At 35.9% G+C, this 25,715-nt stretch overlaps 1 protein-coding gene across 1 annotated transcript in view; it reads left to right on the top strand.

Annotated features, from left to right (window-relative positions):
• Window positions 1–25,715, top strand: part of Malrd1 (MAM and LDL receptor class A domain containing 1) — a 719,676-nt gene that overhangs the window by 342,805 nt on the left and 351,156 nt on the right. The window contains exons 24-25 of the mRNA XM_052156848.1: window positions 10,543–10,790; window positions 14,083–14,374. Of these exons, the coding sequence (XP_052012808.1) occupies window positions 10,543–10,790; window positions 14,083–14,374 (540 nt within the window). The remainder of the gene's footprint in view (window positions 1–10,542; window positions 10,791–14,082; window positions 14,375–25,715) is intronic.

The following is a 25,715-nucleotide window of genomic DNA, read 5'->3' as shown; positions in this document are numbered from 1 at the left end:
GAGAAAGTCTCCCAACCAAAAAAAGCATGGGAACAGATAGCTTCAGTGCAGAATTCTATCAGACCTTCATAGAAGACCTAACACCAATATTCTTCAAACTGTTCCACAAAATAGAAACAGAAGGAACTCTACCCAACTCGTTCTATGAAGCCACAATTACGGTGATACCAAAACCAGACAAAGATCCAAAAAAGAAAGAGAACTTCAGGCCAATTTCCCTTATGAATATTGATGCAAAAATAATTCATAAAATTCTTGCCAACCGAATCCAAGAACACATCAAAACGATTATCCACCATGATCAAGTAGGCTTCATCCCAGGGATGCAGGGATGGTTCAATATAAGGAAATCCATCAATGCTATCCACTACATAAACAAACTCAAAGAAAAAAAAACATATGATCATCTCATTAGATGCAGGAAAAGCATTTGACAAAATTCAGCATCCTTTCATGTTAAAAGTCTTGGAAAGAACAGGAATTCAAGGCCCATACCTAAACATCGTTAAAGCAATATACAGCAAACCGGTAGCCAACATCAAACTAAACAGAGAGAAACTTGAATCAATCCCACTAAAATCAGGGACTAGACAAGGCTGTCCTCTCTCTCCATATCTTTTCAATATATTACTTGAAGTTCTAGCTAGAGCAATTAGACAACATAAGGAGGTCAAGGGGATACAAATTGGAAAGGAAGAAGTCAAATTATCACTATTTACAGATGACATGATAGTCTACTTAAGTGACCTGAAAACCTCCACCAGAGAACTCCTACAGCTGATAAAACAACTTCAGCAAAGTGGCTGGTTATAAAATCAACTCAAGCAAATCAGTTGCCTTCCTATACTCAAAGGATAAGCAGACTGAGAAAGAAGTTAGGGAAATGACACCCTTCACAATAGCCACAAACAATATAAAGTATTTTAGTGTGACTCTAACCAAACAAGTAAAAGATCCATATGACAAGAACTTCAGGTCTCTGAAGAAGGAAATCGAAGAAGACTTCAGAAAATGGGAAAATCTGCTGTACCCCATTTTTAACAGGGTTATTTGGTTCTCTGGGGTCTAACTTATTGAGTTCTTTGTATATATTGGATATTAGCCCTCTGTCTGATGTAGGGTTGGTTAAGATCTTTTCCCAATTTGTTGGTTGCTGTTTTGTTTTTTCGATGGTGTCCTTTGCCTTACAGAAACTTTTTAATTTTATGAAGTCCCTTCCATTTGTCAATTCCTTATCTTACAGCATAAGCTATTGGTGTTCTGTTCAGGAAATTTCCCCCTGGGCCCATGTCCTCAAGGGTCTTCCTCAGTTTCTTTTCTGTTAGTTTCAGTATGTCTGGTTTTATATGGGGAACCTTGATCCACTTGGAGTTGAGTTTAGTATGAGGGCATAAGAATGGAGCAATTCACATTCTTCTGCATGCTGCCCTCCAATTGAACCTCCACTGTTTGTTGAAAAGGCTATCTTTTTTCCACTCGATGTTTTCTGCTCCTTTGTGGAAGATCAATTGATCAGAGGTGTGTGGGTTCATTTCTGGATCCTCAATCCTATTCCATTGATCCACTTGCCTGTCACTGTACCAATACCATGCAGTTTTTAACATTATTGCTCTGTAGTATTGCATGAGGTCTGGAATACTGATTCCCCCAGAAGTTCTGTTACTCTTGAGAATAGTTTTAGCTATCCTGGGTTTTTTGTTGTTCCAGATGAATTTGAGAATTGCTCTCTCTAACACTCTGAAGAACTGAGTTGGGATGTTGATAGGGATTTTGTTGAATCTGTATATTGCTTTTGGCAAGATGGTCATTTTAATTATATTAATCCTGCCAATCCACGAGCATGGAAGATTTTTCCATTTTCTGAGTTCTTCTTCGATTTTCTTCTTCAGAGACCTGGAGTTCTTTTCATACAGATCTCTCATTTGTTGGTTAGAGTCACACCAAGATACTTTATATTATTTGTGGCTATTGTGAAGGGTGTCATTTCCCTAATTTCTTTCTCAGGCTGCTTATCCTTTGAATATAGAAAGGCTACTGATTTGCTTGAGTTGATTTTATAACCACCCACTTTGCTGAAGTTATTTATCAGCTATAGGAGTTCTCTGGTGGAGTTTTTTGGGTCACTTAAGTAGACTATCTTATCATTTCCAAACAGTGATAGTTTGACTTTTTCCTTTCCAATTTGTATCCCTTTGACCTCCTTATGTTATCTAATTGCTCTAGCTAGAACTTCAAGTACTACATTGAAAAGATATGGAAAGAGAAGTCAGCCTTGTCTATTCCCTCTTTTAGTTGGATTGCTTCAAGTTTCTCTCCATTTAATTTGATGTTGGCTACCAGTTTGCTGTATATTGCTTTTACTATGTTTAGGTATGGGCCTTTAATTCCTGTTCTTTCCAAGACTTTTAGCATGAAAGGATGCTGAATTTTGTCAAATGCTTTTTCAGCATCTAATATAATGACCGTGTGGTTTTTATCTTTGAGTTTTTTTTTTTATGTAGTGGATTGCATTGATGGATTTCTGTATATTGAACCATTCCTGCATCCCTGGGATGAAGCTTACTTGATCATGATGGATGATTGTTTTGATGTGTTCTTGGATTCGGTTGGCAAGAATTTTATTTAATATTTTTGCATCGATATTCATAGGGGAAATTGGACTGAAGTTCTCTTTCTTTGTTGGATCTTTGTGTGCTTTTGGTATCAGCATAATTGTGGCTTCATAGAACAAATTGGCTAGTGTTCCTTCTGTTTCTATTTTCTGGAATAGTTTGAAGAGTATTGGTGTTAGGTCTTCTTTGAAGGTCTCATAGAATTCCACACTAAAACCATCTGGTCCCATGCTTTTTTTTTTAGTTGGATGACTTTCTATGACCCCTTCTGTTTCTTTAGGAGTTATGGGACTGTTTAGATGATCTATTTGATCCTGATTTAATTTTGGTATTTGGTATCTTGTGTAGGAAATTGTCCATTTCCTCCAGATTCTCCAGTTCTGTTGAGTATAGGCTTTTGTAGTAGGATCTGATGATTTTTTTTAATTTTCTCAGTTTCTCTTGTTATATCTCCCTTTTAATTTCTAATTTTGTTAATTTGTATACTGTCTCTGTGTCCTTTGGTTAGTCTGGCTAAGGGTTTATCTATCTTGTTGATTTTTCTCAAAGAACCAGCTCCTGGTTTTGTTGATTCTTTGAATGATTCTCTTTATTTCTACTTGATTGATTTCAGCCCTGAGTTTGATGTTTTCCTGTCTTCTACTCCTCCTTGGTGAATTAACTTCTTTTTGTTCCAGGACTTTCAGATGTGCTGTTAAGCTGCTAGTGCATGCTGTCTCCATTTTCTTTTTGGAGGCACTCAGGGCTATGAGTTTTTCTCTTAGCACTGCTTTCATTGTGTCCCATAGATTAGGGTATGTTGTGTCTTCATTTTCATTAAATTCTAAAACGTCTTTGATTTCCTTCTTTATTTCTTCCTTGACCCAGGTATCATTGGGTAGTGTATTGTTCAGTTTCCACATGTATGTGGGTTTTCTGTTGTTTTTGCTGCTATTGAAGACCATTTTTATTCCATAGTGATCTGATAGGAGACATGTGATTAATTCGATTTTCTTATATTTGTTGAGGTCTCTCTTGTGACCAATTTTATATAATTGATTTTGGAAAAGGTACCATGAGGTGCTGAGAAAAAGGTATATTCTTTTGCTTTATGATGAAATGTTCTATATATATCTGTTAAATCCAATTGGTCCAAATATTCAATTAGTTTCACTGTGTCCTGTTTAGTTTCTGCTTTCCTGATTGGTCCATTGAAGAGAGAGGAGTGTTGAAGTTACCCACAATTATTGTGTTAGGTGCAATGTGTGCTTTGAGCTTTAGTAAAGTTTCTTTTACGAATGAGGGTGCCCTTGCATTTGGAGCATAGATGTTCAGAATTGAGAGTTCTTCTTGGTGGATTTTTCCTTTGACCAGCAAGAAGTGTCCTTCGATGTCTCTTTTGATGACTTTAGGTTGAAAGTCAATTTTATCTGATATTAGAATACCTACTCCGGCTTGTTTCCTGAGACCATTTGCTTGTAAAATTCTCTTCCAGCCTTTCACTTTGAGGTAGTGTTTGTCTTTGACACTCAGATATGTTTCCTGTATGCAGCAAAATATACGGTCCTGTTTACTTATCCAGTCTGTTAGTCTATGTCTTTTTATTGGGAATTGAGTCAACTGATGTTAAGAGATATTAAGGAATAGTGATTATTACTTCTTGTCATTTTGATGTTTTTTTTTTTTTATATTTGATTGGTTTATCTTCTTTTGGGTTTGATGAAAGAAGGTTACTATCTTGCTTTTTCCAGGGCATAGTTTCCCTCCTTGTATTGTTGTTTTCCCCCTATTATCCTTTGTAGGGCTGGGTTTGTGGAAAGATATTGTGTAAATTTGGTTTTGTCATGGAATATCTTGGTTTCTCCATCTATGGTACTTGAGAATTTTGCTGGGTATAGTAGTTTTGGCTGGCATTTGTGTTATCTTATAGTCTGCATGCGATCTGCCCAGGATCTTCTAGCTTTCATGGTCTGAGGTTAGAAGTTTGGTGTAATTCTGTTAGGTCTCCTTTATATGTTACTTGGCCTTTTTCTCTTTCTGCATTTAATATTCTTTCTTTGTTTAGTACATTTAGGGTTTTGATTATTATGTGATGGGAGGTATTTCTGTTCTGGTCTAGTCTGTTTGGAGTTCTGTAGGCTTCTTATATATTCATGGGCATCTCTCTCTTTAGGTTAGGAAAGTTTTCTTCCATAATTTTGTTGAAGATATTTGCTGGCCCTTTAAGTTGTAAATCTTCACTCTCATCTATACCTATAATCCTTAGGTTTGCTCACAATCCTTATTGTGCCCTGTATTTCCTGGATGTTTGGTTTACAAGCTTTTTGCATTTTGCATTTTCTTTGACTGTTGAGTCCATGGTTTCTATGGTATCTTCAGCATCTGAGATTCTTTCTTCTATCTCTTGTATCCTGCTGTTGATATTTGCATCTATGGCCCCTGATTTCTTCCCTAGGTTTTCTATCTCCAAATTGTCTCCCTTTGTGATTTCTTAGTTCTTTCTACTTCTGTTTTTAGATCCTATTTGGTTTTGCTCAGTTCTTACACTTGCTTGTTTGTGTTTTCCTGTAACTCTTTAGGAGATTTTTGTGTTTCCTCTTTCATGATTTCTGCCTGTTGACCCAAGTTCTCCTGTATTTCTTTAAGTGATTTCTGCATTTCCTCCTTATTGGCTTCTACCTTTTTACTCATCTTCTCCTGAATTTCTTTAAATGATTTTTGTGTTTCCCTTGTAAGGTCTTCTAACTTTTGATCCATTTTCTCCTATATTTCTTTAAAAGATTTATTTATGTCCTTCTTGTGTTCCTCTAACAGCATCATGACCAGTGATTTTAAGTCCAAATCTTGTTATTTTGGTGTGTTGGGGTATCCGGGTCTTGCTGTTGTTGAAGAATTGGGTTCAGATTCTGCCATATTGCCTTGATTCCTGTTAGTAACCTTCCTATGTTTGACTTTTGCCATTTGGTTAGTTAGTTCTATTGTCACTGGCTGGTGCTTGAGCCTCCTATGAGCCCATAAGGCTATTTCCACACCACTGGGTGACTGGGTTTCCCCTGACACAGATTGCTGATTGTGTGTCTTGCCCCAAGCAATGTTATACTCGGATTGTCACTGTGAATCTGGTGCTTCCTGTCTTCTCTGTCAGAGAGCAAAGATGGCGGCAGGGAGCCCCTCCAAGTGCTGACCACCCCGCAGTTCAGAGGACCTACAACGAGCTGGTACACAGTCGAATCACCGATCTGCCCAGTTCCTGGGTGCAGGCAGCAGCCTGGCAGTCTGTGTCCCCAGAGATCTTAAATTCGGAATGACTCAGTACCTGGAGCTACCTGTTCTGTCAGACCTGGAGCACAGATGGCAGTGGGGAGGCCCCTATGTGGAGGTTCTTGATCCATTTGGACTTTAGCTTTGTATAAGGAGATAAGAATAGGTCGATTTTCATTTTTCTGCATGCTGACCTTCAGTTGATCCATTACCTTTTGTTACAAATGCTGTCTTTTTCCACTAGATGTTTTTAGCTCTTTTGTCAAACATCAAGTGGGTGTAGGTATGTGGGTTCATATCTGGGTCTTCCATTCTACTCCACTGACATTCCTGTCTGTCCCCATACCAATACCATACAGTTTTTGTCATTATTGCTCTTTAGTAGAGCTTGAGGTCAGGGATGGTGATTTCCCCAGGAGATCTTCTGTTTTGGAGAACAGTTTTTGCTATCCTGGGTTTTTTTGTTATTCCAAGTGAATTTGCAGATTTCTCTTTCTAGCTCTATGATTAATTCATTTGGAATTTTGATGGGGATTGCATTGAATCTGTAGATTGCTTTCAGCAACTGAAAATGATTTTTTAAAAAAGTATCTTAAACAACAGAAGCAATATTCAGGAGAACATCTTGAATATAGTTCACTCAATACAACTTCACCTTTAATTTCTGCAACTTAGTGCAATAATTAATTCAAGTTATTATATATTTTGCCTTTTATATTTCAAGATTAAATAACTTTTATAAACAATTAAAATGATGAATTATAGCTTTTATTTCAGGCAATAGTTCTCAAATTAAACTCTTGCATAATAATTGTATTCCTAAATTCTACACTGAGAAACAAAGTTGAAAGAAATAGTTAATTTTACTGACTGAACATGTTTCAAGGAGAAAAGGATTATTACATTAAAATATTGTTATTAATGCATTTAAGGCTATTGCTAGATTTGTAGAAAATAACTTCTGTGAGTGATGGTAACAGCTATATATAACAAACTGAGTTATTATACTTAAACATTGTTGTGAACACATCATTGTAGTGCTTTATTACACAATGCAATATGCCTATGACTTTGAATTATGCACTTGTTCGTATTACCTCTCTGAGAGTTTTGTGATATATGCTTTAATCATGTTTAACCCCCTCCTCCAACTCCTCCCAAATCATTCCTTTTCCCTCCCCACTCAACTCCATCCTTTGTTGCTGCTGTAGCTCTTAAATTCTTCAAGACCAATTTGTGAAGCTCAAGTATTCTTCGATATGTGGTCCTTCCCTGGAGAGATGCACTCACCAAGGGATATACCCTTGGAGAAAACTGTCTCTTCATCTTTCAACAGCTGACAGTTGCCAATTGCACCATGGCTAGGGGTAGGAATCTTTGCCATGACCCCCTCCTTGCTGGGATTTGCTCTGGCTTGGCATTGCCAACATTTTGTGCAGTAACAACTGCTACAAGTCACATGTGCAGCTCCCTGCTGTGTACAGAAGATAGTGTTTCCTTGTAAACACCTACCCCTTTGTAAACATCTACCATCTTATACTCTTCTGCCCTTGTCTTCTGAAATGATCCTTGAGGGGTAATAAAGGAAGGGATGAAGCATATTTTCCCTTTTGGTCTGAACACTCTAAAATTTTTATTCTGTACACCACACCAGCTATATTTGTGTTAAATATCATATATTCCAAATAAAAGTGTCTCAGGGAAGGGTTGAATGTTTTATTGGGCTTTGGATATGATGATAAATTACTAGGTCTCCATCAAATCCCTCCATTAAGAGCTTGTGAACTTTGTGGAAGATGAGGCAAAAAGACTCTAAGAACCAGAGGACATGGAGGACACCAGGAGAACATGATTCTCTGAATCAATGCAGCAAGGCACATACGAGCTCATAGAGACAGAGGTGGGAAGCACAGGGCCTATATGGTCCTATACCAGTCCTCTGTTTATATGTTATTGCTACATCTACACGATAAGAACTAATGTGTCAGATTCTCCACTTACTCTTGGGACTCTTTTCTTCCTGTTAGGTTGCCATGTCCAACTTCAATATAAAAATTTTTACTTGATTTTAGAATATTTTATTTTGTCACAATTGGTTGCCATCTCTTTATTTTATTGGATATTTTATTTATGTACATTTCAAATGTTATCCTTTTTCTGGGTTTCCCCTCCAGAAAACCCATATCCCATCTTTCCTCTCCCTGCTTCTATGAGGTTTCTGTCCCAACCAGTCAACCACTCCTGCCTCCCAGCCCTGGCATTTCCCTACACTGGGGCATCAAGCCTTCACAGGACCATGAGCCTCTCCTCTTACTGATATTGAATAAGATCATCCTCTGGTACATATGCAGCTGGAGCCATGTGTTTCTCCATGTGTACTATTTGGTTGGTGGTTTAGTCCCTGTGTTATCTGCAGGTCTGGTTGTTGATATTGTCGTTCTTCCTATGGGTTGAAAACTCCCTTCGCTCCTTCAGTCCTTTCTCTAACTCCTGCACTAGGGACTGCATACACAATCCAATGGTTGGCTATGAGCATCCACCTCTGTATTTGTCAGGATCTGGCAAAGTCTCTCAGGAGACAGCTATATCAGGCTCCTGTCAGCAAGCACTTCTTGGCATCTGCAATAGTGTCTGCTTTTGGTGACTGTATATTGGATGGATATCCAGGTGAGGAAGTCTCTGGATGGCCTTTCCTTTAGTTTCTGCTCCACTCTTTGCTTCCATATATCCTCACTTGAATATATTGTTCCCCTTCCAAGAAGGACTGAAGTATCCACACTTTGGTCTTCCTTTTTCTTGAACTTCATGTACTTTGTGAGTTGTACCTTGTGTGTTCCAAGCTTTTGGGTTAATATACACTTAACAGTGAGTGCGCATACCATGTGTATTCTTTTGTGATTGGGTTACCTCACTAAGGATATTTTCTAGTTCCATCAATTTGCCTAAGAATTTCATTAATTCCTTGTTTTTAATAGTTGAGTAGTACTCCATTTTGTAAATATACCACATTTTCTGTATCCATTCCTCTGTTGAAGGATAGCTGGGTTGTTTCCAGCTTCTGGCTATTATAAATAATGCTGCTAAGAGCACAGTGAACCATATGTTCTTGTTATATGTTGGAGCATCATTTGGGTATATGACCAGGAGTGGTATTGCTGGGTCCCCAAGTAGTACTATGCCCAATTTTTTGAGGAACCACCACAATGATTTCCAAGTAGTTATACCATCTTGCAATCCCACCAGCAATGGAGAACTGTTTCTCTTTCTCCACATCCTTACCAGCATCTGCTGTCATCAGAGTTTTTGATCTTAGCCATTCTGACTGGTGTGAGGTGGAATCATAGGGTTGTTTTGATTTGAATTTCTCTGATGACTAAAGATGTTGAACATTTCTTTAGGTGCTTCTCTTCCATTCATTATTCCTCAGGTGAGAATTCTTTGTTTAGCTCTACTTTTAATAGTGTTATTTGATTCTTTGCAGTCTAACTTCTTGAGTTCTTTATATATATTGGATATTAGCCCTCTATTGGATGTAGGATTGGTAAAGATCTTTTCCCAATCTGTTGGTTGTCATTTTGTATTATTACAGTGTCCTTTGCCTCACAGAAGCCTTGAAATTTTATCAGGTCCCATTTGTCAATTCTTGATGTTAAAGCATAAGCCATTGGTGTTTTGTTCAGGACATTTTCCCCTGTGTTGATGTGTTTGAGGCTCTTCCCCATTTTCTCTTCTATTAGTTTCAGTGTATCTGGTTTTATGTGGAGGTTCTTGATCCACTAGGACTTTAACTTTGCACAAGGAGATAAGAATGGAATGATTTGCATTCTTCTACATGCTGATCATCAGTTGAACCAGTATCATTGTTGAAAATGCTGTCTTTTGTGGCTAAAACCACTGGATGGTTTTAGCTCCTTTGTCAAAGGTCAAGTGACTATATGTGTGTGGGCTCATTTTTGGATCTTTGATTCTATTCCATTGATCTACCTGCCTGTCTCTGTACTAATACCATACATTTTTTTTATATCACTATTGCTTTGTAGTATAGCTTGAGGTTAGGGATGGTGATTTCCTCATAAATTCTTTTATTGTTGAGAATAATTTGTGCTCTCCTGAGTTTTTTGTTATTACAAAAGAATTTGCAAATTGTTTTTTCTAACTCTATGAAGAATTGAGTTGGAATTTTGATGGGGGTTTATTTGAATCTGTATATTGCTTTTGGCAAGATGGCCATTTTTACTATATTAATCCTGACAATCCATGAACATGTGAGATCTTTCCATCTTCTGAAATCCTCAATTTCTTTCTTCAGAGACTTGAAATTCTTGTCATACAGACCTTTCACATGCTTGGTTAGAGTCCTACCAAGACGTTTTATATTATTTGTGACCATTGTGAAGGGTGTCATTGGTTGCTATCTCTCTTTTATTTTTCTTTTTTCTCTTGCTAGGGCTTGTACCTGCTGATATCTCTTAAATGCCTGTTCTTTTTAATGAGAGGCAGAAAGAAAATGGATAGAGGGGGGAGGAGATGTACGGAGAAACTGGGAGGAATAAAAGGATGTGATAACTATTAACAGATTTATGGGAGAAAAGAATATAAATAAAAAGAAAATGGAATAAAAGATTGGGGGGGAGGAAGAACAATTTAAAGGTAGGTTTCCTTTCTTTACCTAACATTGCGATTCTTCCAGTCAACTCTAGGGGGCGCTGTGATTTCGAGTTTGACCTTTGTGCCTGGGAGCAAGATCTAGATGAGGACATTGACTGGAACCTGAGAGCTAGCAACATCCCAGCTACAAGTACAGAGCCAGCCGTGGACCACACCCTGGGGAATTCCTCTGGTCATTACATCATTCTCAAAAGCTTTTTCCCACAGCATCCTGTGAAAACAGGCAGAATATCAAGTCCAATTATAAGCAAGAGAAGCAAAGACTGCAAGGTATGGCAAATTTAGGGATCTTCTAAAGAACTACTGTTAAAAGGTCACATACAGAAAACAGGATGCCTGGGACTGGAGCAGACATGTATTCAAACTTATTCAGCATGATATATTTAAGAGGGAGAATGAATGGGAACTGTTACTGAAACTATTGGAGAAATTCTCTTTTAAATATACTCTACATATCATAGAATTTTGGAAATGACTGGAAAATGCTGTGGTTAACTATTTATATTACATATAATGGGAATATATATATATTTTACACACACACACACACACACACACACACACACACACAAGAAGTACCATTTCCCCTCTAGGATTTTAATGCTTATAGAATGTATGAGAACTTCATAACCACTTCAAGAAAAATAAATAAGAAACAGGCAATATATAAATAATATATCCAAGACTTTGAGGTAGTTAAAGAGATAAAGTCTTTTTCAGAAAGGGAAAGAGTCAGTGTGGTCCTTAAAACAAGAAAGGAAAATTACAGGCAAGAGAAAAACATGACTTCATCCTTAGCTAATGAAGATTTGAATGAATGCCTAAGGATTTGTAGCTTCAGGATTCAATATAACTAATTTAAGTCACTACTTATAAAGTAAGCTCTCAGTTGTGAGTCCCCTGTTACCTAGCTTACAAGAAACCGATAAATAAATGTTACTTATCTGTACCCTGAATTAAGTAACCTAAAATTATGTAACAACATGCATATGCTGAGCTGGCTGCTCCCTGGTATTTGAACATTGGAAGTTACATTCAAAGAGATATTGGCTGATCATAACAAGTTCAGTGATAGTTGCACAATATAAAACTCTTATGACCTTCAAAACCACTCTACTTGCTGTACTCATGTGTGCAACAGGGGTAGCTGGAACTCCAGGAGACAGTCTATGGATCAGCAACCTCCAGTAGGTAGTCATTGTCTTAATCCTTGGCAAAGGATTCATCAAAAGGGATGTTCTGACTCCTAAAGTGGCTCCACAATTGGACTACACCAGAGCAGTCTCTTCTCTCAGTCACAGGTAGTTATACAAAAGAGGAATTGCTAGAGAGTTTTGGAGAGAGAACTTGACCAGTAGTTTCCAATAGGAGTAAAAGTCACCCAACAGAATTACACTTTGGTTTGCTACCCAACTGAATTTTAATAAAGCACCCTATTATGTGATTTTGCTCTTACAAAGAACTGACACTTTTCAAAATTAAAAGCCAGACACAGTAGATTTTGTATATGTTAAGTCAATATCTATAAATTCAGCTCTACCTCTAGAAAAATTTCAAAATTGTAAGTTAGCGTTAGACTATGCATCTAATTAAATAGAAAAGCACTATATGTTTGTATGTATACATGTATATATATAGCTTGACTTCCAAGCATTTCTATTTTGGTATTTCCCTTGAAAGCCTTAAAAATTTTATGTTATATAAACTAAAAGTCTCATCCATTTCAGCATCTTTTTGTCACAAAACTGTAGTTGCCCCTAAAGCACCAGTGAGAGACTTATTAAGAGATTCCTGGAAGTGTCAAGTTTTTAAGAAAAATAGCTTATTATATTAACATACATTACAGAGATTGAATATAAATAGGCAAGAAAAGTTCATATTGAGAATTGCTGGATTCTAGAATGGCAAGAATTTGTACAAAATAAACAGACAGACCAGAAAGGTTGGTAAAGTCATCTGTATTCTTTCATCTTGTGGAATGTCTTTAACCAAAGAAAATTAAATTGTTTTCTTTCTTCATTGATGAAAGATAAGTAACAGGGAGAATACAAATATTGGTGGAAAAAATAAATCTCCAAGTAATTCAAATTTTTTTTAAAAAAAATCTTTAGAAGTCTCAATATTTTGCAGTTGTTAATAATTCCTTCTTGGTGCCTTGGGGATAGTTTATGTTTTCATCAGGTAGTTCCCCTGGAAACAAAGGTAAGGATATTTGTTTACTTATTACCATATTGTTTATATATTACCATAGTATAATACATAGCTATAGGCATATATGTCATAGCTTTTATATAAATGAGACCAAAAGTATGCAGAACATTGTGGCAATGCTAATGCCTGTAACTGCTTGGCATCCACACAGCAGTAGGCCACAAAGCTGGCCCTAAATTCCTGTTATCCATCCGTTGATGCCTCATTATGTTGTCCCAGTCCCTTATATTCATTACTAAAATAAGAAATGCTAGGTAGGTTTTAATGTTCCATGGGGGAAAAAAACCATCATATAATTCAGGTTGAAAAAATTAATCAGTGGAAGACAATTTTATGCAGAAAAAATACTTCATCAGCTGGGAAATTTGAATAACCACATGGCATGGTTCTCCTCTTAGTCCAGGCTTTTGTTGTAAACCACAACATACATTAATTAATCATATCTTTCATTCTTTAAGCACATTCATTCCATTTCTCTAGAGTATTATATGTACAATTGTTGCTGTTTCAATAGTGTATTCTTCTTATATAAAGAGTGCCTTCTATAATCATTTTCTCTCAGGCACCTGGCAAAATAAAAGCTTTCCAAAGCTCTGAATCACTATTGTTTATAACCCATTTTCTTGTTTTTCTGAGAATTTTCGTTGATGATCTTACAGTGTGTAACAATGCCTGACAATCTAGTAAACTCTGTCTTTGACCTATTGGAATATGAATCCCTTGAAATTGATTTCTTAATTTTAGAAGCTCCAGGGTCTGTTTGCTGGTGCTTCTTTCCAGCATCCCAAGTAAAACCTGGTAATTTCAACTCTGCAGGGTTTGCTATGTGGAGACCTGTGGATCTTCCCAAACTAAAAATGTGCTTCATGTGCAAGAATGTGGTAGAATAGCAAAGTACTCCTTTGTCATTTAACATAAAAACACCCATTTGGGCCATAATAAGGTCATTCTCATGGTGCCATCAGTCCATTCAAGAAGAGAAAGCCCTGATAACCTAATCACTTCATAAAGTTTCTGTCTCTGCACTTTGGCAATGGAAGTTAATTGCTAACATGGCAATTTTAGAGAAAGTATCAAACCTATAACCTTGAGAAATCTTGCTTTAGAAACAGAAAAATAAACTCTTTTCATTTTTCTACTGAATTTCTATTCATCTTTGTTATACCATCAACTCTGCATATAATTCAAAGCTATCTATCCTACCTTCATTCAGTGCTAACCTGCACAAAGATCAATAAAATGTGCACATTAATTTGCCTTCCAGATCTGTTAATAAAGGAAAAGATATTAAAATATATTTGAAGTGGAAATAATTATACTCATCATATATAATTTCCTGTTCTCATTACAGATCATTTTTAATTATCACATGTATGGCAGTGACGTTGGGACCCTCCGCTTGCTCCAAGTGACAGTCACAAACCACACAAAGGTACTCCTGAATCTCACTGAAGAACAAGGCAATTTCTGGCAGAGGAAAGAATTGTCATTGTCTAGTGATGAAGACTTTCAACTCAAATTTGAAGGTACAGTTGGAGAAGGCCTCCGTGGTAACATTGCACTTGATGACATTGTAATTACAAAGAATTGTCTGCCATCTCACTACTCTACAATGGAAGAAGCAGCCTTTTCCCTTCCAACTGGTAAGTGTTCAGTTGTGTTTGTTTTATGTTTTCATAGAGTGGAGAGTAGAAGGTAAAGAAATGAATGGAAATGAAATAAATGTCTAATAATTTATTGCTTCATATTGAAGAAGATATTTTAAAACTACAATGGATCTTGCAAGCCTTTACTTACAAAAATGTCACCCAAACTTTCTATGAGTTCTGTTATATTTACCATTTTTTTGAAATCTCTATTTAGACATCTGTGTATTAGCTAAGTCAAATAAAGGAAGACTTTCTTAAAGGAATCTGATTTAGAATATCATTTAGAATTAGATTTAGTTTTAAGCAAACATATATATATTTTAACAAATTGTAAATAAAATCAAGAGCAGAGGTATTCTGCTTTAAGTAGACATTATTCTGGTCATGTACCTGGTATGCCTTCCAAATATAAGGAGGTTACTTTCTAATAAAATGATAAGTAAGTTGAAAACAATGCAAATACATAGGGTATTTAATTTGCATAAGCTGCCAACACCACATCTTAACCACAGGGTGCACTGCAGTGACCAAATGCTTCACCTTGTGTTTCACAGCTCCTGCTTCCAACACCAAGGCAGTACCACACCAGGCATTGCTATCCTAGATTAAATTAATGTGAAATGTTTGGAATGGTTTCTACTGAATCTTAATTACACTCTCCCATCATAAAATGTGCAAAGGATTCTTGAACCATCACAAATCATGAACAGTCTGTATTGGCTTATTTTTTGTAAACCAATATGAATCTGCTTGGACATCTGGAATGTATATATTGAAATAGTTTGTGATTTAAAATGGCCACGTGTCATTTTATCCTGAAATATTTTGTAATTTCTTGAAGACATTTTTGGAAATCATTGAGCTAGCAATTTTCTATGTAATATGCATAGTGATAATATTGTAAGATGTGAACACTATGAATCTCCACACTGGTGATATGATATAAATAATAAGTATGCAGTTTTCATCTGGCTTTCTGTAGACAGTATTACATGCACTTCACTGGCAATCGTCCTAATACTGTGTAGAATACACAGAAGAAAATGCAAGCACACCAAGACTATATTGAGGGGTAAGCCTCCTTAGATGGGTTATTTGAAATGATTGGGATTTCTTAGTTAATCTTGCATTTGAGCAAAGCATAGTCTGCCTTCATAACTAGAATACAGGCTTGTCTTGGGATACAGATTCTGAGGTTATCAACTGGGTACCTGGGATAATGACTGAATTGATATGGAAATTAAAAACCTGGCCTTTTGATCTGCAAAAGATAAGCTATGCAAAGAGTTTTTAGAATGGAGGTCAGGGAGGCAGAGGGAGTTAGCTGTCTGGAGATGTCCAAAGAAAGAACACAGAAAATGGTCTGAAAAGCTATCTGGAGGAGGACACAGGATAGAGAAATCTGGAAAGTTGTCTAGAGCAGAGTATATGGGCCCTCAGCTTGTAGCCTATGATTTGACTTCAAGTCATTTGTTTTGCTGCTCCCAAATACCTCTTCTCTCAGGAACCTCTATGCAAGCTAAGGGTGGTCTTTGGCATATCTGTGTTCCTCATAATAAGTCAATGAAGCAAAGGAACAGAGGAAAAGTGCTATACTATCTGATAGGTTATAATTAAATGCTGAAAACATACAAAAAACTCATGAGTACTTTAATAGGATACTCTGAAGATATTATTAGATGTGTTGGAATTTGGAACCACTTTTCTGCTTCTCTGAGGAAAAGACATGTTCAGCTCCTGCCAGATCTCTAGATATTATCAGGAATGGGGTCTTCCCCATGGCAGAAGTGGCACGGGTCTACCACATTGGAAGGAATGGGGCAGAGCTCAGAGTTATGATTTTAATGTTATTGAATCACAATTCATGAAGTCTAAGTACAATGAAAGTGAGGGTTTGTATTGAACACATGGATATGGTTTGGGGTTTAATCACTTGCTTTTTGCAAATAAAGTTCTACAGTGAATTTCTTTTTAGGATATATACATCACAAAGATACTTTGTTTTACAATAAAAAAAAGGTAAGGAAGATTTAGGTAAATCATACATTCGACATGGTAACAACTATGTTTCATTTTTTGTCTTTTTCTATATATGTTGAAAACCCCTATTCTTCTCTTTTTTTGATATGGTTACTTATACTAATCTATAGTCAAACAAAATTCTTTCATTTTAGCATATACATAGCTATGAAATGTTACATATATGACTCATTTCCTTGAAATATTTGCCTTGGTTGTATATTTTGGGTAATTGAAAGGAAAGATATTTATTTCATACCTACAGACACACTGTGGAATGAGTTTCTAATTATTGATTGACTGGTAGAACACACCTTGGTTTTAATACCCAAACTTCATAAAAATGCTATTTTCTGTGTTTCAGTTATATTATTTTGTCTGTAAAATATATTTATATCACCTAAAACTCACTAGGATACTTTTTATTGCAATATTTACTATGTAAAAATGTAGAGAAAATTTAAATATTCATTGCATTTGTGTTTGGTAGGCAGAGGTGTTCTGTAATTTCAGGATGGAAAGGAGAACATTCTCCATGGATGTTATCATAGTAATTTCACACAGATTAGCTGAAACAACCCAAACTTTAGTGTGAAAATATAAGTCAGCTTGGAAACTGAAGAGTGGACTATTCTATTGGTCAAATTTTTACAGAACATCCAAAAGCACACGTTTATCAAGCCAAAACAACTGGTAACTAGTCTGTTTCTCCTTCATCTCCAATAGCAAAAACATAAATGAACTGAATGGAAGTCAGTGTGTTAGTGTTCACTTAGCATAAATTACTGTTTGTCCTGGGAAAGTGCTTGAGCAGCTATTTCGAAAGACTGTAATTTTGCCATCTTTATTGCCTTTCCAAAGAAAGCTTGTTTTAATGTGTGCATGCACTAGCTACTTTTAAATGTTTTCAATGACTTGGATTGTATATATAAATGCATTACTGTTTTTTAAATGCCTTAGTAATTTAGACAGCATGCATAATCCAATAAACAGATGCAGAAGCTCATTTTTTTGTAATACAGAATGTATTTTAATATCTTAGATATGATGTTATATAATCTTCCCAGTTTAAATATCATTTATGTTAATATTATAACCCATGCCAGAAAAATTGAAATTTGAATATAAGTCTATTTGATAAATGCTCACATTAAAATTTTGGGGATTGGTACAAATCCCAGCAGTAAAATTGTTGCAGTAAGCTGTTATGTGTTATGAGAAACTTAGGAAATATATTTCCTGAAGTTTCATGCAGAGTTTAACACAGTTATATTTTAACTTAATATTATATAAGCAATTTCTGTTGTTACCTAAATAAGCAATCAATAGAAGTAGACATACCTGTACATCATAGGTATGCATGGGTATGTGTGCAGACATTGTTGATTGTTGTTTATGGACTCAAGAGTCAGCTAACTCCTTGTCTTAAGCAGTCCTTATAGTCCATCACCTTCATGGTCCAAGACAGTAGTATAAACCCTCCAGATAGCAATAGGTATGAATTAGGTTTTAGTAGTGGCTCATACCTGAGCATCAGTTAAAACCTAAGGCATAGCTTCTTAAACTGTGAATTATAAGCCCATATGAAACCATATAAATTATTGTGGGTTTTGTGAAAGATTGGTGACAGTAAAAGGTTTCACGATGTACTTAGTAAATGTGAAGTGTTTCCTGTAGTCTTAGTCATGGTAATATAGGACTCCCTGCATCTTTCATTCAGAAAATATAATATAAAAACAAATTTCACTATAAACATTCCAACAGCATAAAGCACCAACAAACTAGCAGAACCAATTGAATTCATATCACAAGATATTGTATGTTGTAACTTACAGAGATTTTATTGTATGTAAAATGGCTTCAGTTCTGAAGATTCATAATTGCTTAATGATAAAAACAATTATTTTAAATATTTCTTATCTTTTTAGCATATTAAGTTAAAATTTATCAGTGGGTTTTAGTTTATCAGTGGGTTGTAACGTATTAAAGTATTTTACTTTAAGAGTTGTTTGAGTTCCTACCTAATTTTTTTAATTAACTAATTAATTAATTAAACTCCAGATTTTATTTACCTCCTGGTCCATCCTACAACTGTTTCACATCCCATACCTCCTGCCAACCCTGCCCCACCAATTCCCCTCCCCCTGTTTCCACAAGGATGTCCTCACCCCACAAGACCTCTAAACTCCATGGAGTCCTCAGTCTCTTGAGGGTTAGATGCATTTTTTCTGACAGAAACCAGTTCCAGCAGTCCTCTGCTGTATATGGGGGCCTCAAAACAGCTGGTGTATGCTGCCTGATTGGTGGTCCAGTGTCTGAGGGATCTCAGATCCAGGTTAATTGAGACTGCTTGTTCTCGTACAGGGTCACCCTCCTACTCAGCTTCTTCCAGCTTTCCCCCAATTAGTCACAGGTGTCAGCTGCTTCTGACCATTGGTTGGGTGCAGATATCTGCATCTGACTCTTTCAGCTGCTTGTTGGGTCTTTCAGAGGGCAGTCATGATAGGTCCCTTTTCGCAAGTGCTCCATAGCCTCAGTAATAGTGTCAGATTTGGGGGCCTCCCCGTGAGCTGGATCCCACTTGGGACCTGTCTCGGGACATTCTTCTCCTTAGGCTCTTCTCCATTCCCATCCCTGAAGTTCTTTCACACAGGAACAATTATGGGTCAGAGTTTTGACAGTGGGATGGTAACCCCATGCCTCTTTCTGCTGGAGGTGGGCTCTACAAGTTCCCTCTCCCCACCATTGGGCATTTCATCTAAGGTTTCTCCCTTTGAGTCCAGAGATTCTCTCACCTCACATGTTTCTAGTACATTTTGGAGGGTCTCCCAAACCTCCTACCTCCCAAGATTACCTGTTTCCATTCTTTCTGATTGCCCTCGGGGCTTCAGCCCTTTTCCTGCCATCCAATTAGAGATACCCTCTCCCTGTCATCGCTTCTCTCCTAGGTCCCTCCTCCCTTGTGATTGCTTTCATCTCTCTCCTAGGTGAAACTGAGGCCTCTGCCTTGGACCCTTCACTTTGTTGACCTTTTTGTGTTCTGTGAACTGTATCTTGGGTATTCTGTATAAAAATGTCAAAAATTTTCAAACCTGCTTGATATTCTCACTATATAGTCATTAATGGTTAGAAAGCAACTTTCAGAAATTTATAATATAAAAAGTCAATTTAAGGCCATCTAAGAGATTGTTAGAAATTTGTCTAATACCAAGACAAAATTTGTTTAATTATTTTTTTGAAAAAAATATTCAGATGAAATTGGACACGTTCAGGGTGGTATGGCCATATAAAATTTTGATGTGCTTACATTTTTTGTTTTCTTTTAGTGAATACAACTATGGAAAAATAATATGTTCCCTAATTCCAGAAATAGCATTAAATAGTACAGGTAAAGAAAAATAAATTATTCTCAAGAACCCATGTACATTTATAACCAAGTAAAATGTTATATAGATTTAAAAAGTGTAAGGAAGCAAGGTAGTTTTCTCAGCTAGTTTCTCTTGTAGGCAGCAATTTGCAGTTACAAAAAAAGATCAATTATTTTATTACCTATCTTTAAAAGTAATCTCATAAAATCCTTAAAGAATCACAAATCTGAACTTTTATATAAAGATCCTTCATATCTATCTTAAATGCTCAGAATGTATATGATGTACTTATGAGCAATTCTTATTGATTCAAATCAGAAAACTGAGAGTAAAATGGGCATAAGAAATTAATAATCACTGTCTTAGTGAGGATTTCTATTCCTGCACAAACATCATGACCAAGAAGCAAGTTGGGGAGGAAAGGGTTTGTTGAGCTTATACTTCCACGTTGCAGTTCATCACTAAAGGAAGTCAGGACTGGAACTCAAGCAGGTCAGGAAGCAGGAGCTGATGCAGCGGCCATGGAGGGATGTTTCTTACTGGTTTGCTTCCCCTGGCTTGCTTAGCCTGCTCTCTTATAGAACCCAAGAGCACCAGCCCAAAGGTGGTACCACCCACAAGGGGCCCTCTCCACTTGATCACTAATTGAGAAAATGCCCCACAGCTGGATCTCATGGAGGCACTTCCCCAACTGAAGCTCCTTTCTTTGTGATAACTCCAGCCTGTGTCAAGTTGACACACAAAACTAGCCAGTACAATCACCAGTCTAGCCTCAGTGAGAGTCATGTCAGCCAGTGCTACTCTTGTTCTTGTTCCCTGACATAACAGGTCCCTAGCTTAACTAGTAAGAGAGTTCCTTTCTGAACTTCAAACTCTTCCCTAAGGTTTTCCACATCAATGCCAATAGCAAAAACATCTTAACCTAGCTTCACTAACAATTTCATTTTTCCAAATATTTTCTAAGGGCAGTCAGTGGTTATTGCTGACAATCTACATCTCTAAGTTCTTTCCTAGGGTGGTGATTGAAGCATAATCTGCTCCAGCAGCAATGTCTGAAATAGATCAAGCACTATTGTTCTTAGTGTAAGAGACACTGCCCAGTAAGGGGCTGGAAACCACCTTAGAGTTTTCACATAATTCTTAGATTAAGAAGGATGTGAGGGCAGCAAGCAGAGCTTGCTCTGTAACAGCATGAACTCCTGAGGATACATAGTCCTCAGGGAGTGCCTCAAACAAAATGTACCCATCATGGTTGTGCTTACCAGTAAGCAACATTCCATGAGTTCTAAATCCATTGTTATTCCTCCTGAAAGGCTGTCTGCAAATATTTTATGCTGTATTATCAGCAAATATTTGATTATATACCTACATTACATACCTGAATACCCAAATACACAAAAGATTGTTTTTCAAGTGTGAGGTAGTCATGATTTGAAAAACTCAGAAATCTCTTCTTAAGACCTGTTTTTGGAGGTTATCAAAAGACCATTTAAAAATTGGCCAGTTTCAAATCTTAGGCTCACAGTAGTAAAGCATTCTGGGAAATGGGCTATGTTTCAAGAAACTGTGAATTCTGCAAGTTGCAAATCAGTACTAAAAGACATAAAGATGGCAGATAACAATAGATGTCATGTTATGAAAATAACCCACTGTAATGGTCAACCAATGCTCAATACATGTGGGTTTTCAGGAGAGAAAGGTCCTTGTGGGCAGGGAATTATATTTCCATTTCCTTCTTGGTTGACTTATGTGCTATATATAATTATCTCCTATTACCTCCCATGATCCTCATGCTTCACAACCTCCATCTAACCCTGTTGTCTCTTAGTAGCATCTCACAGTTCTGACCCGCCTCTTGCCAGTTCGCAATCTGTCTTCCACACAGAGGGCACGGTGACCCTGATGGCTAATAGCTATACAGTAAGACATTAATACATTAGCAATGGAAATGTTAATATAAATGAGTTTTTATTGTAACTCCCAAAGCTTTAGCACATTTTTTAGCTAAATTAATGTTACTATTCTGTAAGTTTAGACAATGTCAGTATTGCAGCCACATGCCTATATTTTTTTATTGTACTTTTTAAAGTGTTTTGCAATTCATGGTTAGTATAATTATTTAAATCCATTACTTGTAGGAAAGTCAGATTTAGTAGATAAAATACTGGATTCACAGTTAAATTTGAATGACAAACCAACAACTGTCAATATTTAAGTGAGAATATATCCAGAATATTAATTGGGTCATATAATATTTAGAATATTGTGTAGGTCATATGGAAACTTTGACTTTGTACTGTACAATATTAGAGGGTGCTACTCAGTACTATAATGACTATGGTGAAAATAATTCAAGGATTTGAGACATAATAAAGAATCTCAACCCTCTTGAGGTACTGGGGCAGAAGGTAAGCACTGGAAAGCATTGGTAAATGCTGTCACACACTGAGACAAAGAAAGAAAAAAAAAAGAAAAGCAAATAGCCCACTATAGAAGAGTCACAAGAAGAAATGCATGCACTGTGGTCTCACACATATTCCATCACAAAATCATAATTGTTCTTATTACACAGCTAACTAGAAGAAAGGTTATCATGAAGAAAGGTTGTCATATAATATGATATGACATATTTATAGTTACTATTGGTTAAATATCAGCAGCAAAATTCAAATCCTAAACTCAAGTCACAAATGTCTCAAATCACAGTTGTCCCCATTTTTGTCAAACTCAACATCATCAGAAATTTCATACCAAAGTAAATTAATCTTATATTTCAAGAATAATTACATTGATTGACATTTCGTCCATGAAACATGCTAAGTAGATTCTCCAAAACATAACATATCTAGCTTTCTGAGTTTGTAGAATTATTTATACTCCAAGTTTAAATTGTTGAGTTCAGTGACTTGATTTTATAATGGTTTAAGTTGCTTCTGTATCTGGATCTAAACCATGTTAATGAATAAACAATAGATATGAGTTAGTGAAGAAGGAATATTTCTTAATTTCCTATAACCCTACTTAAATATAAGAATTATCTCATGTAATTTATGAGAGGTATATTTATTAATATTCTGATGATGGACTTTATTCTGTTGATTGAAGTGAGTTTCTTATTTACATGTGCCTTTAAGTCCTCAGTATGACTTTCTTCACCATAAAATGTTCTGCACTCAAATGTTATAGTTCCAGATTCTGTAGCTGCCGTAGTACTAGAATTCAAAAGCTCATAAAACATGAGCACATATGCCATTCTCAGGCAGTTGAAAGAACATTTGACCCTTCATTAACACATATAATGTAGAGTCTTGTTTGGTCTATTTCCATCTCCAATGATAATTTTGTTATTATTTTTGGCTTTTGCTATATCAAAGCATTTGTTTTGGTTTTCATTCATTTATATGATTATTTGTATTCATAGTCTTTGAGAAAATCCTTGGATATTGATATAAAAAATTAAAGAACATCTTATCTTATATCATCACATTTTGTTTGTAAATTAGGGAAAGATTCTGTGCCTTGGATCTAGGGAACATTGATTGGCTTATAGTTTTGTTTTCCTTACATTGTCTGTAAGGAAAACATTTTGCTGTTTATGTAATATTTGAATTTACTCCATAAGCTGTATGTCAAAATTTTTGTGTGTTTCATGCGAGAATAAACTGCTATTCTTTTTCTTAAATATCAGATAGAAACAGCTAAATTCTGCTCTGATTTCTTCATTCTAGAAATTGTGGTAATTAATTTGATTTGTATAAAATATGTATATTATCATTTATAAACATGTTTGGAAAATACATTTATATGAAGTACATTTATAAATGTATTTGGAAAAGTATATATATATATATATATATATATATATATAATCAAAATTTTCAATTTATATTTATTTTATAAGAATTCTCAAGATATTCCCTTATTGTCCTTTGAGATTTATAGCTAGTGCAATACCTTGTAATATTGGTGATTTCACTCTAATTTATACTAATTTTTATCTACCAAAATCTAAGACAAAGTTTTAGAAATCTTACTAATGTTTTAAAGAACCCATTTTATTGATTTTTCTTGTCTTGCTCTGCACATATCTCATTTGTATTATCCCCTTTATTCCAATTTTGACTAAATTCACTTTGAATATTAGCAATTTACCTGTGTTAAGTTTTATGTGAACTATGTTTTTGTCTCTTTAACAAGAAGATAATACTCATTAATTCATGTATTGACTTCTTTGTTCACTCATTCAAAAGCATGAAGTCAGGGAAATTAGAAGTACTTAAAAATCACTAATTTTATTGTCCAGTGTTTATTCCAACAGTAGTTATACACTGAGTATAGCATCAGTCTGTTGGCAGAGAATGCAAAAGAGCCATCCTGCTCTCTGAAAATAACGTGTTGCCCAAGACAGTACAGTGTTGCAGTTGAACTGAAAAATGGTTAGAAAAAGCAGGAAGAGGCTACTCAATAATAAAACAAATATGCAGAGAGTCAAAAGTACAACGATACTGTGAAGTTTTAGAAATGTGTGTTTTCTCCTCTGGACCTTTAGATTTAGTAATGATGGTTGAAGTATCAATTGTAGCAGGTCTTAAATGTCATCTTTAAAGAATATGAGCTTTCATCCTTGGGATCTGTGCAATTTTATGACTCTGGAGAACAGTAAAACATTTGAGTCATTGAAAATGATAAAATTTATTTGTTAATTAGAAAGATAATAGGAACTGGCACCATGTGGGATTAATTAGAGGACGGGTATATGATGATGGACTGTTCCAGATAATCGAAGATGTCTGTCTAAATAGAGGGAGTGCAGGGGAATGCAGTGTGGTATTTTAGAAGTATTAGGTAGAAGAAATATGCATTGATGACTACAAGACAGAGACAAGGCCAGAGAGAAGTGCGCAGAGATAGAGGGAAAGGGAGAAACAGCTTATAAGCACAATGAACACAAGATCTTCCTGGAATTTTATACAAGTTTGAGGGTTAGTAGGGGAGAAATTAGTATGACCCTGGATCGCTGTGTGTTGAGATTAGGTCTCACCCAAGGAACTGTCAGAAAGATAAGTAAGTGAACAGGCTGCAACTTGGGAAATAAAGGGTTCTTGTTTGCCTTGAGTAAGTGGCTTGATTGAGGAGACTTGAAGCCACAAATAGAAATACTGAGTCCATTTAATAATGTAGGTTGGAATTAACAGAAAAAACAAGAGAGACATTATTGTGGTTTGGATTTGATATATTTAAAGTATGTGTTCCTTACAGAGGCATTATCAGTTTTTAAATATATAGACACCATGGAAGGATTAATTTTCATCCATCCATATTGCCCAGAATGTTGCTGGAATATGAAACCAAAGCTGAGGTAGGACAGACATTCTTTATAACCAATGAAGACTGTTCATGAGTATGTCAGTCAATTCTCCCATCATGCTTTAGGCCTGCTTCCTCTCCCCAACATCATGCAGACCATGCTAAGGACAGTGTTCTCAACATCCACAGAGCACTCATTTCCTCAAAGACAAATTACCAGTTACCCCAGTTTATTTCTGAGTTTATATATCTTCTATTTCTTTAGAAAATATTTTTAGCTTCTTGGCATCATCCATCTATAACACAGATGTAACCACCTAACTCTATCCTTGTCTGCTTATTAGCCTTTTTTTTTTTTTTTAATCTTGCAGGTGGTTTTGGTTTGTCCAAGCTCTTGTACTGGCATTTATCATTATGACATTTCCACACAACTATTTCATATGTATTGATTGATAGCTATAGAATGTTTTTCTAAAGTAAAGTATGATTTTTCTCAACAAACATGTAATGAAAAGGTAGGATAGTTCACATATCCATAGCCTCAGATATTTATTATTCCTTTGAGTTAGGAACATTTTAAATTCTCTCCAATAATTATTTTTAATATTCAACATTTATAGCAAACCACAATATTAGGTTGT

This window comes from Apodemus sylvaticus, chromosome 14, assembly GCF_947179515.1.
Source record: "Apodemus sylvaticus chromosome 14, mApoSyl1.1, whole genome shotgun sequence".
Classification (NCBI taxonomy): Eukaryota; Metazoa; Chordata; class Mammalia; order Rodentia; family Muridae; genus Apodemus; species Apodemus sylvaticus.
This window is presented reverse-complemented; position numbering and strand designations above follow the sequence as displayed.